This window comes from Somniosus microcephalus, unplaced genomic scaffold (assembly GCF_052327205.1).
Source record: "Somniosus microcephalus isolate GS21.2 unplaced genomic scaffold, FLI_Smic_1.0 unresolved_chr2, whole genome shotgun sequence".
In the NCBI taxonomy this organism is placed as follows: Eukaryota; Metazoa; Chordata; class Chondrichthyes; order Squaliformes; family Somniosidae; genus Somniosus; species Somniosus microcephalus.
In genome coordinates this window covers 93,564,994-93,582,720 of record NW_028225180.1, presented here as the reverse complement: position 1 = coordinate 93,582,720, position 17,727 = coordinate 93,564,994, and the positions used below count along the sequence as shown (strand labels likewise).

General features: G+C 44.7%; 1 protein-coding gene across 1 annotated transcript in view; it reads left to right on the top strand.

Annotated features, from left to right (window-relative positions):
• LOC147093043 (NACHT, LRR and PYD domains-containing protein 3-like) overlaps nt 1-15,853 on the top strand; it is a 28,041-nt gene extending 12,188 nt beyond the window's left edge. The window contains 10 exon segments of the mRNA XM_085976368.1: nt 10,106-11,479; nt 11,482-11,842; nt 13,971-14,057; nt 14,199-14,369; nt 14,511-14,673; nt 14,804-14,982; nt 15,124-15,294; nt 15,436-15,548; nt 15,551-15,594; nt 15,767-15,853. Coding sequence (XP_085832494.1) covers nt 10,106-11,479; nt 11,482-11,842; nt 13,971-14,057; nt 14,199-14,369; nt 14,511-14,673; nt 14,804-14,982; nt 15,124-15,294; nt 15,436-15,548; nt 15,551-15,594; nt 15,767-15,853 — 2,750 coding nt within the window.
• The last annotated feature ends 1,874 nt before the right edge of the window (nt 15,854-17,727 follow it).

Here is a 17,727-nt window from a genome sequence, read left to right as displayed (position 1 = left end):
AGAACTTAAAAACAAAAAGGGGGCAAGCATTTTGTCGTGCGTGTACTATAGGGCCCCAAACAATCAGGGGGAGATAGAGGAAGAGATATGTAGGCAAATCTATGAGAAGTGTAGAAATAATAGGGTAATAATAGTATGGGATTTCAAATTCCCCAATATTAACTGGGATAGTCAGAGTGTGAAAGGCTTAGAGGGAACGGAATTCTTAAAGATAATCCAGGAGAGCTTTTTGAGCCAGCATGTAGAAAGTCCTACAAGAGAGGGGGAGGTACTGGACCTAATTCTGGGGAATGTAGCCGGGCAAGTGGTAAACGTTTCAGTGACCATAATTCACTGAGATTTAAGGTAGTCATGGAAAAGGTCAGAGAACGACTGGAAATTAAGGTTCTAAATTGGGGGAAGGCCGATTTTAATATGATAAGGCAGGATCTGGCCAAAGTGTACTGGGATCAGCTACTTGTAGGAAAATCCACATCAGAGCAGTGGGAGACTTTCAGAATGGAAATAGAGAGAATACAACGCCAACATATCCCTGTAAAGGTGAAGGGTGGGACCAATAAACCCAGGGAACCCTGGATGTCAAGGGATATACAAGAATTGATTGGGAAATAAGGGAGGCTTTTGGTAGATACAAAGGACTGAAAACAGTGGAAGACCTAGAGGAGTATAGAAAGTGCTGGGGGGTACTTAAAAAAGAAATTTGGAGAGCGAAGAGGGGGCATGAAAAGACACTGGCGGGCAAAATAAAGGAAAATCCCAAGGAGATTTATAAGTATACTAGCTGGAGTGCCCGGCGGTGCCGAGGCTCTTTCGAGGGCATGTTGTTGTTGGAAGAGAGAGAGAGAGAGCGCGCAACTAGGGGGGAAGAGAGAGCTCGACTGGGGGGAAGAGAGAGAGCGACTGGGGGGAAGAGAGAGAGCGACTGGTGGGGAAGGTGGCCCGATGGACCCCTGCGAAGGAAGGAAGAAGGAAAGTTCTCCCTCCCGGTCCCACCCCCTCACTCTTTCCCTCCATGTCCCACCCCCTCACTCTTTCCCTCCCACACCCTCTCTCTCCCTCCCCCGTCTCTCCCTCCCTCACCCTCTCTCTCCCTCCCCCTCTCCCTCGCTCCTCCCCCCACCCTCTCTCCCTCCCTCCTCCCCCACCCTCTCTCCCTCCCTCCTCCCCCCCACCCTCTCTCCCTCCCTCCTCCCCCCCACCCTCTCTCCCTCCCTCCTCCCCCCCACCCTCTCTCCCTCCCTCCTCCCCCCAACCCTCTCTCCCTCCCTCCTCCCCCCACCCCCCTCTCTCTCGCTCCCCTCCCCCTCCCTCTCTCGCTCCCCTCACCCCACTCTCTCTCTCCCCTCCCCCCACCCTCTCTCTCTCCCCTCCCCCACCCTCTCTCTCGCTCCCCTCCCCCCACCCTCTCTCTCGCTCCCCTTCCCTCACCCTCTCTCTCTCCCCTACCCCCACCCTCTCTCTCTCCCCTCCCCCCACACTCTCTCTCTCCCCTCCCCTCACCCTCTCTCTCTCCCCTCCCCCACCCTCTCTTCCCTCCCCCCACCCTCTCTCCCTTCCCTCTCCCTCCTTGCCCCTCTCCTCTCTCCCTCCCTGCCCCTCTCCCTCTCCTCCCTCCCTATTTCTCTGTCTCTCTGACTTCTGTTCCCCTCTACCGCTCTCAGTTTTTCTTCTGCCGTTTTTTTTCTGCGAGCTCGCCGGCCGCTCAGGCTCTGTATAGAAATCATCTTGGCGCTGGTGCCCGATTTGCTACTCCAGGCCCCGCCATCTGCCCACTCTCCGGGGCAAGGTAAGAGCCGGGCTCCGGCCCCACACCCACACCGGCAGGAATCAGCACCCGGGGAAACCACCCGCTGCCTAACGTGAACAAAGACCCTCCTCACCTGTCATGGAGTTGATGACTCCGAAAGCAGCCACTGTGACCCGGGCCTCTTCCCCCGCGCATTCAGGAGGCACGGGGAAGAGAGAGAGAGAGACAGACTGGGGGGAGAGAGTTAGACGCTGCCGCGCTCCTGCTCCGCGGAGCTCCATGCCGCCACCGCCGCACCAGCCTTTACTAAGATGGCGGCGATAGTGGCGCTCGGCTGAGGCCCGCCCCTCCAGCCTTCACGAAGATTGCGGCGATCGGGGGCCGCTTGTTGACTGGGGCCGGGAGGTGCCTAGCTCGGGCGTGGGTGCGGAGGAGAGGCCGAGGCTTCGAGGCCTACCTGGAAAAATGGGGAAATGCAGGAAAATTAATGAGATTAGATAAAAGATTTAGAAAGTAATTAACTTTTTTAAAAAACAATATGTGTTTTAAAAGCAACTTTTTTTTTAAAGGTGCAGAAAGCGGGAAAAAGAAAGGAAAAGTTTGGAATCAAGATGGCGGTTCAGACCGATAAGGCCCGCCCACACATGCACCGATTGGTCGACCGGCAGGTCATCGAAGCGTAGGATTGGTCAATCGTCCCGTCACTCGATCGTAGGAGGGCCCGGCCGCTCGCGCCAGGGACCCGGCATATGATTGGTCGACCTCGAGGTCACTCTGTCGCTAATGAGCGGATAATGAGATGCTAATGAGCCGAATTTTGAACGTTTTTCGGATACCGCGGGCGCGATTTTTGTCCGGCCAAAACGTAAATACCCTTACGACCGTTTCGGAGAGGTAAGCTTTCTTTCGACGTAACGCACGCGTAGGTACGCTCTATAACTTTCTAGCGCATAGCCGGACAGACGCACACGTGATGACAGACAGACAGAAGGACAGACAGACAGAAGGACAGACAGGTAGACAGACAGAATGATCCGTTTATATATAAAGGGCAAGAGGATAACCAGGGAAATAAAAGGGTAATAATAGTACGTGATTTCAAATTCCCCAATATTTATTGGGATAGTCAGAGTGAAAGGCTTAGAGGGTGTGGAATTCTTCAAGTGCATCCAGGGACCAAAGTGGCGATCTGTGTGTAGAGTTGGAATAGTTGTAGGTGAGGTTATAAATGAAGATTTTGCATCTGTGTTCACTATGGAAAAGGACGATGTAGGCATAGAAATCAGGCAGGCGGGTTGTGATATACTTGAACAAATTAGTATTGAGAGGGAGGAGTTACTAGCTATTCTAGCGGGCTTAAAATTGTACAAATCTACAGGACCTGACGGGATGTATCCCATGCTGCTCTGTGAGGTAAGGGAGGAGATTGCAGGGGCTCTGACACAAATTTTCAGAACCTCTCTGTCCACAGGGGAGGAGCCAGAGGACTGGAGATCAGCTAACGTAGTACCATTGTTCAAGAAGGGTAGTAGGGATAAATCAGGGAATTACAGGCCAGTGAGCCTAACATCAGTAGTTGGGGAATTATTGGAAAAATTTCTGAGGGACAGAATTAATCTCCACTTGGAGAGGCAGGGATTAACCAGGAATATTCAGCATGGCTTCGTCAGGGGGAGATCATGTCTGACCAATCTGTTTGAATTTTTAAAGGGGGTGACTATGTGTGTGCATGAGAGTAGTGCAGTTGATATAGTCTACATGGACATCAGGAAGGCTTTTGACAATGTCCCACATGGTTGACTCGTCAGGAAGTTAAGAGCACATGGGATCCAGGGCAATTTGGTACATTGGATCCAAAATTGGCTTAGTGGCAGGAGGCAGAGGGTGATGGTCGAAGGCTGGGTCCTTTGCTGTTTGTAGTGTACATTTATGATTTAGATATGAATGTAGGAGGTATGATCAGTAAGTTCGCAGATGACACGAAAATTGGTGGAGTGTTAAATAGCGAGGAGGGAAGTCTCAGGCTACAGGACGATATAGACGGGATGTTTAGATGGGCAGAATGGTGGCAAATGGAATTTAACCCTGAAAAGTGTGAGGTGATGCATTTTGGGAGGGCTAACAAGGCCAGGGAATACACAATGAATGGTAGGACCCTAGGAAGGACAGGCTCATAGGGACGTTGGTGTGCATGTACATAGATCCATGAAGGCAGCAGGACAGTTAGATAAGATGGTTAAAAAGGCATATGGGATACTTGCCTTCATTAGCCGAGGCATAGTATATAGGAGCACGGAGGTTATGAGGGAACTGTACAAAACGCTATTTAGGCCACAGCTGGAATACTGTGTGCAGTTCTGGTCACCAAACTACTTTTAGGGATGTGATTGCATTGGAGAGGGAGCAGAGGAGATTCACTAGGATGTTACCTGGGTTGGAGCACTTCAGTTATGAAGAGAGACTGAACAGGCTGGGGTTGTTTCCTTAAAGCAGAGCAGGCTGAAGGGGGACCTGATTGAGTTGTACAAAATTATGAGGGGCATAGATAGGTTAGATAGAAAGGAACTTCTCCCCTTAGTACAGGGGTCAATAACCAGGGGGCATAGTTTCAGGGTATGGGGCAGGCGCTTTTGAGGGGATTTGAGGAAAAACTTTTTCAACAAGTGTGTGGTTGGATTCTGGAACTCACTGTCTGAAAGGGTGGTAGACGCAGGAACCCTCACAACAATCAAGTAGCATTTAGATAAGCACTTGAAGCGCCATAGCATACAAGGCTAAGGACCAAGCGCTGGACAATGGGATTAGAATAGACAGGGCTTGATTGCTGGCTCGGACACGATGGGGCGAAGGGCCTCTTACTCTGCTGTATAACTCTATGACTCTATGACAAGTGGCAGATGGAATTTAATACAGAGAAGTGTGAGGTGATGCATTGTGTCAGAAGGAACAGGGAGAGGCAATTCACATTTAATGGCACAGTTTGAAAGAGTGTGCAGGGACAGCGGGTCCTGGGAGTTAACGTGCAAATGTCCCTGAAGGTGGCAGGATATAATGAGATTGAGATATTGAGATATATTGAGGTTAACAAAGCTTATGGAATCGTGGGCTTCATAAATAGAGATGCTGAGTACAAAAGTAGAGAAGTTATGCTGAATCTTTATAAAGCGCCGGTTAGGCCACAACTAGAGTATTGCGTCCAGTTCTGGTCACCACCCTATAAGAAGGATGTGAAGGTCCTTTCGAGGGTGCTGAGGAGATTTTACCAGAATGGTTCCGGGGATGGTGGATCTCAACTACAAGGACAAGTTGGAGAAGCTGGATTTGTTTCCATCAGAGCAAACGATGCTGATGGGTGATTTGATAGAGGAGTACAGGATTATGACGGGTTTGGATAGGCTAGCCCGAGATAGGCTGTTCCCACTAGTTGATGGTACAGGGACTAGGGCACACACATATTTAATATTTTTGGCAAGAGATACAGGCAGAACTTATATTTTTCTGTAAATTATGTTTTAATTCTTTAAATGCTCAGCATTGCTTGTCTACCATCATAGCTTTTAAAGTAGTTGCCCAATCTGCTTGTGCCAACTCGCCTCTCATAACTACGCAGTTTGCTTTGTTTAGATTAAGACCCTAGTTCCGGAATTAACTAAATCACTTTCAAACTCAATATGAAATTAAAACCATATTATGGTCACTCTTCCCTAAAGACCCCTTTACTACAATGTTATTACTTAACCCCTTCTCATTGCACAATAATCGATCTAAAATAGCCGGTTCCCAAGTTGATTCCTCAACATACTGATCAAGAAAACTATCTTGTATACATTCCATGAACTCGTGCTCCACACTGTTACTGCAAATTTGGTTTACCCTAGTCCGTATGTAGAATAAATTCACCCATGATTACTGTATTACCATTGATACATGCACCTCCAATTTCCTGATTTATATTCTGTGCTACATTGGACCTATTGTTTGGGGTCCTCCAATATCTATTTCCATATCTCCCCACCACTTTTCTGACAGTTTATAGGATAGAGCTGGCGGAGCACAGATAACCTAACATAACTAGCTGAAGGTTCTGTCATTTTCCTGTGAGTCGAGGGCACACAGCAGGAAGGATAGGCAGAAAGGAAAAGGAAATGGGGCCGCTCTGTTAATAAAGGATGAGATCAGTACAATGGTGAGAAATTATCTTGGCTCGGAAGATCAAGATGTAGAATCAAATAGGGTGGAAATAACGAATAGAAAGGGAAAACAGTCACTGGTGGGAGTACTCTATAGGCACCCTAACAGTAGCTACACTGTAGGACAGAGTATAAATCAATAAATAATGGGGGCTTGTAAGAAAGGTACTACAATAATCATGGGCGATTTCAATCTTCATATCGATGGGACAAATCAAATTGTCAATGGTAGCCTTGAGGACAAGGTCATAGATTGTATTTGGGATGCTTTCTTAGAACAGTACGTCGTGGAACCGACCAGGGAACAGGCTGTCTTGGATCTGGTAAAGTATAATGACACAGGCTTAATTAATGATCTCATAGTAAAGGATCCTCTGGGGAAAAGAGATCATAACATGATAGAATTTCACATTCACTTTGAGGATCAGAAACTTGAGTCTGAAACTAGTGTCTTAAACTTACATAATGGAATGAAGAAAAAGTTGACTAAAGTGGACTTGGAAAATAGATTAAATGGTAAAACGGTAGATAGGCAGTGGCAGACATTTAAAGAGATATTTCATAACTCTCAACAAATATATATTCCATTAAGAAAGAAAGAATCTACGAGACAGAAGGACCATCCGTGGCAAACTGAGGAAGTTAAGGATGGTAACAAATTGAAAGAAAAGGTGTACAATGTTGCAAAGATTAGTGCTTGGCCAGATGATTGGGAATTTTATAGACACCAGCAACGGATGACAAAAAAATTATAATGAGGGAGAATATTGATTATGAGAGTAAACTAGCAAGAAATGTCCAAAGAGACAGTAAGAGCTTCTACAAGTATATAAAAAGGAAGAGACTAGATAAAGTAAACGTTAGCCCCTCAGAGGATGAGACTGGGGAATTAATAATGAGAAGCAAGGAAATGATAGAGACTTTGAACCAAAAATTTGTATCGGTCTTCACTGTAGAAGATACTAAAAGCATCCCAATAATAGTACATAATCAAGGGGCAAAAGGGAGGGAGGAAATTCAAAACAATTACTATAACAAGAGAAAATGTGTGAGACAAACTATTTGGACTAAAGGCTGTCAAGCCCCGTGGACCTGATGGCCTGCATCTTAGGGTCCTAAAAGAGGTGGCTGCAGTGAAAGTTGATGCGTTGGTTGTGATATTCCAAAATTAATTTGATTCTGGGAAGTTCCCAGTGGATTGGGAAACCGCAAATGTAACGCCCCTATTCAGGAAAGGAGGGAGACTGAAGCCAGGAAATTTTAGGCCGGTTAGCTTAACATCTATCATTGGGAAAATGTTGGAATCCATTATAAAGCGAATAGTAGCACGACATTTAGAAAATCATAATATAATCAAGCAGCGTCAACATGGTTTTATGAAAGCGATATCATGTTTCACAAATTTATGAGTTCTTGGAGGATGTAACGAGCAGAGTGGTTCAAGTGGAAACAGTAGATGATTGTATTTGGAATTCAAAAAGGCACATAAAAGATTACTGCACAAGATAAGTGCTCACTCTGTTGGGGGTAATACATAAGCATGGATAGAATATGGGATAACTAACAGAAAACCGAGAGTCGGGATAAATGGGTCATTTTCAGGTTGGCAAACTGTAACTAGTGGGGTGCCACAGAAATCAGCTTTAACTATTTACAATCTATATTAATTACTTGGATAAAGTGGCCGAGTGTTGTGTAGCCAAATTTGCTGACTATACAAATATAGGTGGGAAAGCAAGTTGTGAGGAGGACACAAAGAGTCAGCAAAGATATATAGATAGGTTAATGAGTGGGCAAGAATCTGGCAGATGGAGTATAATGTGGAAAATGTGAGGTTATCCACTTTGGTAGGAAGAATAGAAAAGCAATATATTATTTAAATGGAAAGAGACTACAGGATGATGCGGTACAGAATGATTTGGGTGTCCTCGTACATGAGACACAAAAGATTAGCATGCAGATACAGCAAGTAATTAGGAAGGCAAATGGAATGTTGGCCTTTATTGCTAGGGGGATGGAGTATAAAACTAGGATAGTCTTGCTCCATCTGTACAGGGCATTGGTGAGACAACATCTGGAGTGCTGCGCACAGTTTTGGTCACCTTATTTAATGAGGGATACACTTGCATTGGCGGCTGTTCAGCGAACGTTCACTATGTTGATTCCTGAGATGAAACGGTTGTCATATGAGAAAAGGTTGAGCAGGTTGGGCCTACACTCATTGGAGTTTAGAAGAATGAGTGGTGATCTTATAGTAAAATATAAGATTCTGAGGGGGGCTTGACAGGGTAGATGCTGAGTGGATGTTTCCTCTCGTGTGAGAATCCATAGCTAGGGGACATAGTTTCAGGATAAGGGTACGCCCATTTAAGACGGACATGAAAAGGAATTTCTTCTCTCAGAGGGTCATGATTCTTTGGAATTCTCTACCCCAGAGAGCTGTGGAGGCTGAGTCAGTGAATATATTCAAGGCTGAGATAAACAGTTATATGAGCTACAGGAGAGTCAAGGATTTTGGGAAACAGGCAGGAAAGTGGAGTTGATGCCAAGATCATATCAGCCATGATCTTATTAAACGGCGGAGCTGGCTCGAGGGGCTGAATAGCCTACTCCTGCTCCTATTCTTTACATTTTTATGCTACCCACCTACAGCTCCTCTCAGTGTCTCCACCCGAACTCGTTCAATAATCTCTGGACCCCACTGACACGGCCCCTTCCGTGTCCTTCCCTGGTAAATAAACCCCTCTCTGTTACATTTGATGAAAAATCTCACCCTGATTTCCCTTCTCAATCCTCACTTCAGAACTTCAGTTGATCCGTTATTAAATACTTGTAGACTGTGAGTCTCTTTCCTTCATTAGTTTATTGTATTCTGTTCAATGTTTGGATCAATATGTCAACATCCTATATCTCATCCCCCAAACAATACATGTCCAACTCTCACGCCCTTTCCTCTGTCTTAATTCCTGGCATATATAACCATATTTCTAATTCTCCTCAGTAACATCAATGTTGCAAAAAAACTCTTTCTGTGGTCAGCTGACTAGAACTTCATAGAATATCCAAGATACCCTGCCCACGCTCCCATACAATAACGGTGAAACTCCTCTCCAATAACAGTCTGCCCCTCTCCCAGTGAACACAATAACCCAGATAACTTGCCCACGGTCTGATACAATAATAGTATACTTTTTTATAGTAGTATCATAGTATGATACAGCAGAGAAGGAGGACATTTGGTCCATCGTGCCTCTGCCAGCTCTTTGAAGAGCTCTCCAATTAGACCCAGTCCCCTACTCTTTCCACATAGCCCTGTATTTTCCCCTTAAAGTAGGTATATAATTCCCTTTTGAGTGTTACTATTGAACCCGTTACCACCACCCTTTCATGCAGTGCATTCCAGATCATCATAACTCACTGCATTAAAAATTGACGCCTCTGGTTCTTTTACCAATCACTTTCAATCTGTGTCCATTGGGTACCGACCCTTCTGCCAGTGGAAACAGTTTCTCCTTATTTACTCTATCAAAAAACGTCATTATTTCGAACACCTATCAATTCTCCTCTTAACCTTCTTTGCTGTAAGGAGAGCAGCTCCAGTGTTTCGAGACTCTCCACATAACTGAACTCCATCATCCCAGGTTCCATTCTAATAAAACTGTTCAGCTCCCTGATATCTTGCCTTGAATATGATGTTCAGAATTGAACACACTACTCCAGCTGAGGCCGAACCAGTGTTTTACAAAGGTCTAACATAACACTGTGGCTTTTTTACCCTATTCTTTTAATAAAACCAAAGATCCTTACGCTTTTTAACAGCATGCTCAGCTTCTCAACCAAAGATGCATGTAGGTGTATTTGTAATTAGATGTCTAGAGTACAGGGCAGGACGGATAGTTTAACCATCAGACGAAAAATATCACCTTCATAGGAATCTCCATGTTCAGTAAATATATAGAATTAAATGAGGATTTGAAACTTTTATCCGCCATTGTTCATTTTCAAGCGCAGTTTCCATTAGCTGAGTTTTAATTTCAAAACAAACCTCTATTGAAGCTCTGAATTAAATTTCGCAACAGTTTACTGAATAGTGGAATCGGATTGAGCAGTTCCTTTTATGTCAAATCAATTAACATTAGGAACAAATTTACGGCTGTTTTAATTGAAGCTGTTCAACAGAAACACAAGGAAACACTGCGGGTACAAACTGAAACACTGAGAGTGAAGACTATCCTAATAAAGGAGAAGGTTAAGATTTTCCGGCTGGTTGATCGATACGCTGAGCTAACGGTCATTTCTACTGTTCGAGATCGGACACTTGTAGAACCGGAACTGCTGGCAAGAGGCCGAGACCATGAAGAGTGGAGGGAGGAACATCTCCGGAGAGAGCTGGAAAAAATCCGAACTGATCAATTGTTCCACAGCAGTTTTTCCCAGAGAAAATCCAAATCTGGGAGTTCAGGAGCAGTGAGCGGAGTCCCGGGGATTGGAAAAACAACAATGTTACAAAAGATTGTTCATGACTGGGCCACTGGGAAAATATACCCACATTTTCAATTTGTTTTCAGCTTTAAATTCCGGGATTTGAACTCTATTAACTGTAGAATAAACCTGAGGATTCTGATCCTGGATCTGTATCCTTACTTTGGGAATATTCTGGGAGAGGTCTGGAAGAGCCCAGAGGGTTTGCTCTCCATATTCGATGGTCTGGATGAATTCAAGGACAGGATCGATTTTGCTGACAATCGGAGAAATACAGAACTTCAGCACATGTGCACAGATCCCGAAGACTGGTGTGAAGTGTCTGACATTGTGTACAGTTTAATACAGCACAAGCTGCTCCCAGGATGTTCAGTGCTAGTGACCAGCCGCCCCACTGCATTACATTTATTGGAAAAAGCTGAGATCAGTTTCTGGGCTGAAATCCTGGGATTTGTGGGTGAAGAGCGGAAGGAATATTTCAACAGGTTTTTTGAAGATCAGACGGTGGCAGCAGTTGTTTTCAAACACCTGGAAGAGAACAAGATCCTGTACACCATGTGCTACAACCCTTCCTATTGCTGGATCCTCGGGCTCTCACTGGGTCCCTTCTTTACACAAGGAGGCAGGAAACAGCAGCGAGTTCCCAAGACCATCACCCAACTATATTCCTACTATATTTACAACATTCTGAAAAACCACGGCCGAGAGATTGAAAGCCCCCGTGATGTGTTACTGAAGATGGGTGAGATGGCCTTCACAGGAGTCTCTGAGAAGAAGATTGTGTTTAGAAATGGAGATTTGATCAAATACAATCTGCAACCTTCCCAGTTCCTGTCTGGGTTCATGATGGAACTTTTGGAGAGAGATGTTTCTGTCCAGAGCGTGGTGTACACATTCCCACACCTCACCATCCAAGAGTTTGTAGCCACACTCGCACAATTCCTGACTCCAGATCCCGGGGACATCCGGAAACTGCTCACTGAAGCCCACAGCAAGGAAGATGGGCGATTTGAGATATTTCTCCGTTTTGTTGCTGGTCTCTCCTCCCCACAGGCAGCTCAACACTGGAGGAGTTTTTGGGTCCATTTCTTCATCAAACCACATGCCGAGTGATTGATTGGGTGAAGGAGAAGATTGAAGGCCAGATTGGGAACACGGAGAGTGAAGCTGGTAAAATGAAGCTCCTGAACACATTGCACTACCTGTTTGAATCTCAGAATACAGGACTGGCTCGGATCACAGTGGGATCTGTGGGAACACTTACATTTAGTGGCTTGACATTGACCCCGATTGACTGTGCGGTCCTGTCACATGTTATTGGACTCTGTGATACAATAATACACCTTGATCTGGAGAACTGCTCCATTCAGTGTTCAGGACTCCAGCGATTGGGACCCATACTGCACAAATGCCGGGTGTTGAGGTAACTGTTAATTTGTCTCTAACTGTTGGGTGGATTGTAGAACAGTCACGGATTATGTTGTTGCTCCGTATTGAAGGGAAACGAGCAGTTCAGTTAAACCTGAGAGAAGCAGGTTCAACACAAATATGCCTATTAATAACAGGATCGGTTAGTAATTCCCAACGTACTGTTAAATCAAAAATGGATCCTTGTGAACAAGTCGGGATTTTACAGTCTTTATCCGATCAGCAATTACAGGTCACTGAGAGTCTGATAATTTAATTACAATAAGCCTTATTTGAAAATGTTGGACGCCTGAATGCAAATACAAAATAGAAGCCAGCAGTAAAGATCAAATGAATTATAATATTTTCCACATCCATCATTTTAACCAGAAACAGGACAGAAACCCAAGTTTAAACAACTAACAATTACATATTTAATCCAATAGAGTCTAGGAGGTGTCTTGTCATCGGGGAGTTTTCCTGGATTGGGAGTATTTGGGAAACGAGAATTCTTTCAGCTGTTAATGTTTACAATTATTCACATCCTGAATATTAAGAAAAGAATGACATTCAGGATATTAAATCTGCCAGGAAAAAGGTTCCAATCTTATGTGTTGTGTGGTAGTAGGCCCGGAGTACAGACACACACCGGCCAGTGGGATAAACCAGGGGCAGTAAACCTGGGAATTCCCCATAATCCGCCCCCTTGGTATTCGGCCCCACTCGGAGGGGGAACTTCCGAAATTCCCCAGAACTGTCGGGCCAGTTACACTGTAAATAAATGTAGAGTCAGTGTAATGGGGAATAAAGTAAGAGTCTCCCCTCCCCTATAAACTAGGGGCTCAGGGACATTTAAAACTTGTAACGGGACAGAATAAATTTTGCTTGTTACATAAAATCCTGGGTGCCGATTATAAGGCAGCAATTAGCGCCGTTTCACAATATAACTCACCCCGAGTTATTATATAGAGTAATATAATGCACAGACTATAAAGTATATGGAATCACTGCTTTATCAATTAATTCCGGGAACATTGGCCCTTTCCCATAAACACTGGAATTTAAGGAGCAGCAGAAATGAAACAAATTTCCCCAAGCATGACGGGGCCGGTCAAAGGAGGCTAATTCTGATCATGAGGGAATGAAACCGGACTGAGGGACATTTAAAGGCTTCACACAGACAGTACTTTATTTAAAGGCCCAGAAATTCGGGTCGCGGGCTTCCTGCAGGTGCAAGCCCCCGATCTGCACTTACCTTGCGCGCCGGCCGTTGAGCTCTGGGCCCCCGTGGAATTCCGTTCCAGGGCTTGGTCCAGCTGCCGGCGTGCAGTGCTTGTGTATTCCAGGGGCGCAGTTAGTTTGATGCATCCCCTGGGATCACGTGGGCCATGGGGAGCCATTCGGAGCAGGGAATTCTCCATTCATAAATCTGACAGGAAGTGCTGTCAAGACTTATAAATACTACGGCCCCAAAATAGCACTAAATCTTCAAATACATTTTTTAAACCACATTTTTAAAATCAACTATAAATGACATGAAATAACTATTTTAAACAATAATTTAATTTTTTGATAAAAGTAATTTTATTTTCTAATGGGGCTAAAAATAAACTTACCTTGCTTTAAAGTATTTAAAAATAATAAACCTGTGGAAAAAATGTTTTAATTTTAATTAATTTACCACTTACCTTATAACAAGCAGGCCTTACGCCTGCTTTTTACATGTCTAACTTCTGCAGGCTTACCCTACCGGGAAAACCTGTAAAAAAAAATTTAAGTTCGAGGCGCACCGCAGCCTCCCCCGCGCACACGTTCGACCTCTGAACCCCTTCGTTCAGAGGAACGGAAGTGCCGGTTTCCCGCGCATGCGCATTGCATGCAGGGAACCGGCACTTCCATTGGGCCTACAGGTGAGTACCCCTTGCGTACTCACCCGTGGAGAGCCGAATTTCTGCCCAATAAATACATTTACTGACAGTCCCTGAATATATGTGCAGTTGGACAGAGTGAGATTCATTGTCAATAACAGGAAAACCGGGTTATTTATTTCCTGAAGAAATCTCAGTGATTGTTCTAATATCCGAGAGAGAAAATATATCCGATCCAGGGTTTCATGCAGTTTGCTTCTCCCGCTGTGTGTTTAGACTGAAGGAAAATAAACTGGGAGATTCTGGAGTGAAGCTGCTGTCTGCGGCTCTGAGGAACCCAGCATGTAAAGTACAGCAACTGGAGTAAGTACCAGACTGTTTGAGATTGTGTTTATCATAACTGGATGTCTGACAATGTACAATATTATTACTATCAGTAATATTGTTATTAATAAACATTAGGTATTTACTCTGATTCCTGTTATTTCTCTCTCTGATCCCCAGTCTATGGGGTGTCGGTCTTACAGCCTCTTGTGCTGGGGATCTCGCCTCCGCTATCAGTACAAACCGGTCAGTCACGGTTCTGAAACTGAGTTTTAGTAAACTGGGAGATTCAGGACTGAAACTACTGTCTGTGGCTCTCAGGAACCCGGACTGTAAAATACAGGAACTGGAGTAAGCAAGAGACAGTGTGAGATTGTGTTTATAATAACTGGATGTCTGACACTGTAAATTATTATTAGGATCAGTAATAGTGTTATTAATAAACAATATGGATTTACACTGATTTCTGTTATTTCTCTCTCTGATCCCCAGGTTGGTTGATGTCGGTCTCACAGGTTCTTGTGCCGAGGACCTCGCCTCCACTCTCAGTACAAACCGGTCACTGACGGTTCTGAAACTGAGTAATAATAAACTGGGAGATTCAGGAGTGAAACTACTGTCTGTGGCTCTGAGGAACCCGGACTGTAAAATACAGGAACTGGGGTAAGTAGCAGACTGTGTGAGATTGTGTTTATAATAACTGAAAGCCTGACACTGTGCATTAGTATTAGTAGCAGTAATAGGGTTATTAATAAACCCTGATTCCTCTTATTTTTTCTCTCTCTGATCTCTGGCTGGATAATAACGGTTTCACAGATTATTGTATCGAGCATCTCACTTTCGCTCTCAGTACAAACTGGTCATTGACGGTTCTGAACCTGAACAAGAATACATTTGGAGATTCAGGACTGAAACTACTGTCTGCGGCTCTGAGGAACCAGGACTGTAAAATACAGGAACTGGGGTAAGTACCAGACTGTGTGAGATTGTGTATATAATAACGGGATGTCTGACACTGTATATTAGTATTAGTGTCAGTAATAGTGTTTGTATTACTTGTTGGGGATTTACTCTGATTCATGTTATTTCTCTCTCTGATCACTAGGCTGGATAATATCGGTCTCACAGGTTCTTGTGCTGAGGATCTCGCCTCCGCTCTCAGTACAAACCGGTCATTGACCAAGCTGGACCTGAACCATAATAAATTGGGAGATTCTGGAGTGAAGCTACTGTCTGCGGCTCTGAGTAACCGGGACTGTAAAATACAGCAACTGAGGTAACTACCAAAATGTGTGAGATTGTGTTTATAGTAACTGGATGTCTGAAATTTTAGATATTTATTATAATCAGTAATTTTGTTATTAATAAATACAAGGTATTTAATTTGATTCATGTTATTTCTCTCTCTGATCCCCAGCCTGGGTGATGTCGGTCTCACAGATTCTTGTGTCGAGGATCTCGCCTCTGCTCTCAGTACAAACCGGTCACTGATGGTTCTGGATCTGAGATCAAAGTCCTTCACAGACAAATCTGTCTCCGCCACCTCTTACTGACCTGCAAAAGTCTGGAGCGTATCGTGTGAGTGTTTCTGTTAATGTTTAATGCAAAAAATAATGCGTAGATGGGATTCAGTCAATTTTATGGGTAATATTTGTCTGTAATTATTGAAATATTAACCCCAGTCTGCATGTGATTTACACTGTTGTGCAATCTGATTATTTCCTTTTTAATCTTTAATCTGTTTCAAGCTGTGGAGAAATCATTTCAGTTCACATGGAGAGAGAAACCTCGAGTCACTACGGGGATCCAGACGTGGACTGAGAGTGGAAGTCTGAACATTTCAATTGATGACCATCGCTGCTCTCATTATGTGGCCATTTTGGGCGAGTTTTCTGCCCCTCCCCTTTAAGCGGCCATGCTCTGGGTTTAAATCCTATCAGCCCCTTTAAGGGTTTGCAGCTGGAGTTCAGCTCGCGTCATCTCCCATTGTGAGGTCAGAGGCCCAGCCATAGGGTCAGGAGACTCAGCCGCCCGGCCCCACAGCACTGCTTCTGCAGGATATCTGGGGCTGAATGTTCCGCAGTGGGACACTGGGGAAATGCACAGATAGGAAGGACCCACGGTGGGGCTCAGTCTGGGCTGAAGTGGGACACTGACAATTGCACTCAATATTCCTGGGTGTCTCTCCCAGTGAGGAGTCGAACTCGGCAACAAGTGTCCATTTGTACAGTGAGTGTCTCTCCCAGTGACGTGTCGCACTCTGCAACAAGTGTCCCTGCGTACAGTGAGTGTCTCTCCCAATGTGGAGTCGGACTCTGTAACAAATGTCCCTACAAGCCTCCGAGATCTCTCCACTCCTCTGACCTTTTGCACATCCTCGATTTTCATCGCTCCATATTGGCGCCATGATTTCAGCTGCCAGGGTCCTAAATTCTGGAATTCCCTCCAGAATCTCTTCGCAGATCTACCTCTCTCTCCTCCTCCTTTAAACGCTTCTAAAAACCTACATCTTTCACGAAGCTTTAGTTAATCTGTCCTAAAATCTCTTTATATGGCTCAGAATCATTTTTTTCTGATAATTGTCTTGTGACGTTTCAATACTTTAAATCCGCTCTATAAATGCAAGTTATTGTTGTTTTCCCTGTGTTTTGTTAATAAAAATCCACCGCTTTCTTCAGCTCGCACCTGGTTTCATCGCTACTTTCAAAAAACTGGTTTCATTGTATCAAATTATTAAATCAGGGTTCCTCTGAAGTACATCTCACTTTCTCCAAACGACACTCTGGATGCGACCTGTCGGTCTAATGAAGCGGGTGGTCTTTCACGGGAGGCTGGATATACAATTTACACAAGATGGTGAGACTGAGTGTCAGCAAAAGAGCGCAGCTGGGACTCTAAAAATGGAGCCCCATGGGCAAAGGGAAATGGCCGCCATGAACCTGCCGCAAAACGGTCAACATCACCCTGCAGCAAAATGGACCCCATCAATCTGCTATAAATCATCAAATCATACAGGCCATTCGGCCCATCCTGCCTGTGCTGGCTCTTTGAAAGTGTGATCCAATTAGTCCCTCTCTCTCCCCGTAGCTCTGCAAGCTGTGTCTTTACAAGGATACAAGTACAATCTGCAACTCGCTGCAGAAAAAAAAATCCTCCTCATCTCTGCTCTGGTTCTTTTGCCAATTATTTTTAACCTGGATCCTTTAGTTAGCCTTCCTCCTGACCTGGAAATAGTTGCTCCCTATTTAATCTATCAAAACCACTCAAATGACCCCCATGTCCCCTCAAAGTTGTCTCATCACTCTGAAGCACAAGCATTATTTTGAAATGTCCATCCACGGGGTCACGTTTCCAATTTAAATTTACTCTCAGCCCCTGTTCATCACGCACCGAGTTAACATATTTTTGTCACATTGCAGGCCTGGGTACTTTAACCCCAGTCTTTAACGTCTTCAAAACACAAGGGCCACAATCAAACAGCAACTTGTTAACCCGTTGTAACAATACCAGGTCCCAGAGAGGAAAATAAACCCCAGGTCATAAACAGCCAGAACATAGGTGGGCCCCCTTTACTAAAACCTGTGGAGGAGGCCTCGTTCAATCCGCTCTGGAGGAGGCCTCGGTCAGTCCCCTCTCATTGAGGACGCAGTCAGTCCCCTCTGGAGGAGATCTCAGTCAGTCCCCTCTGGAGGAGGTCTCGGTCAGTCTC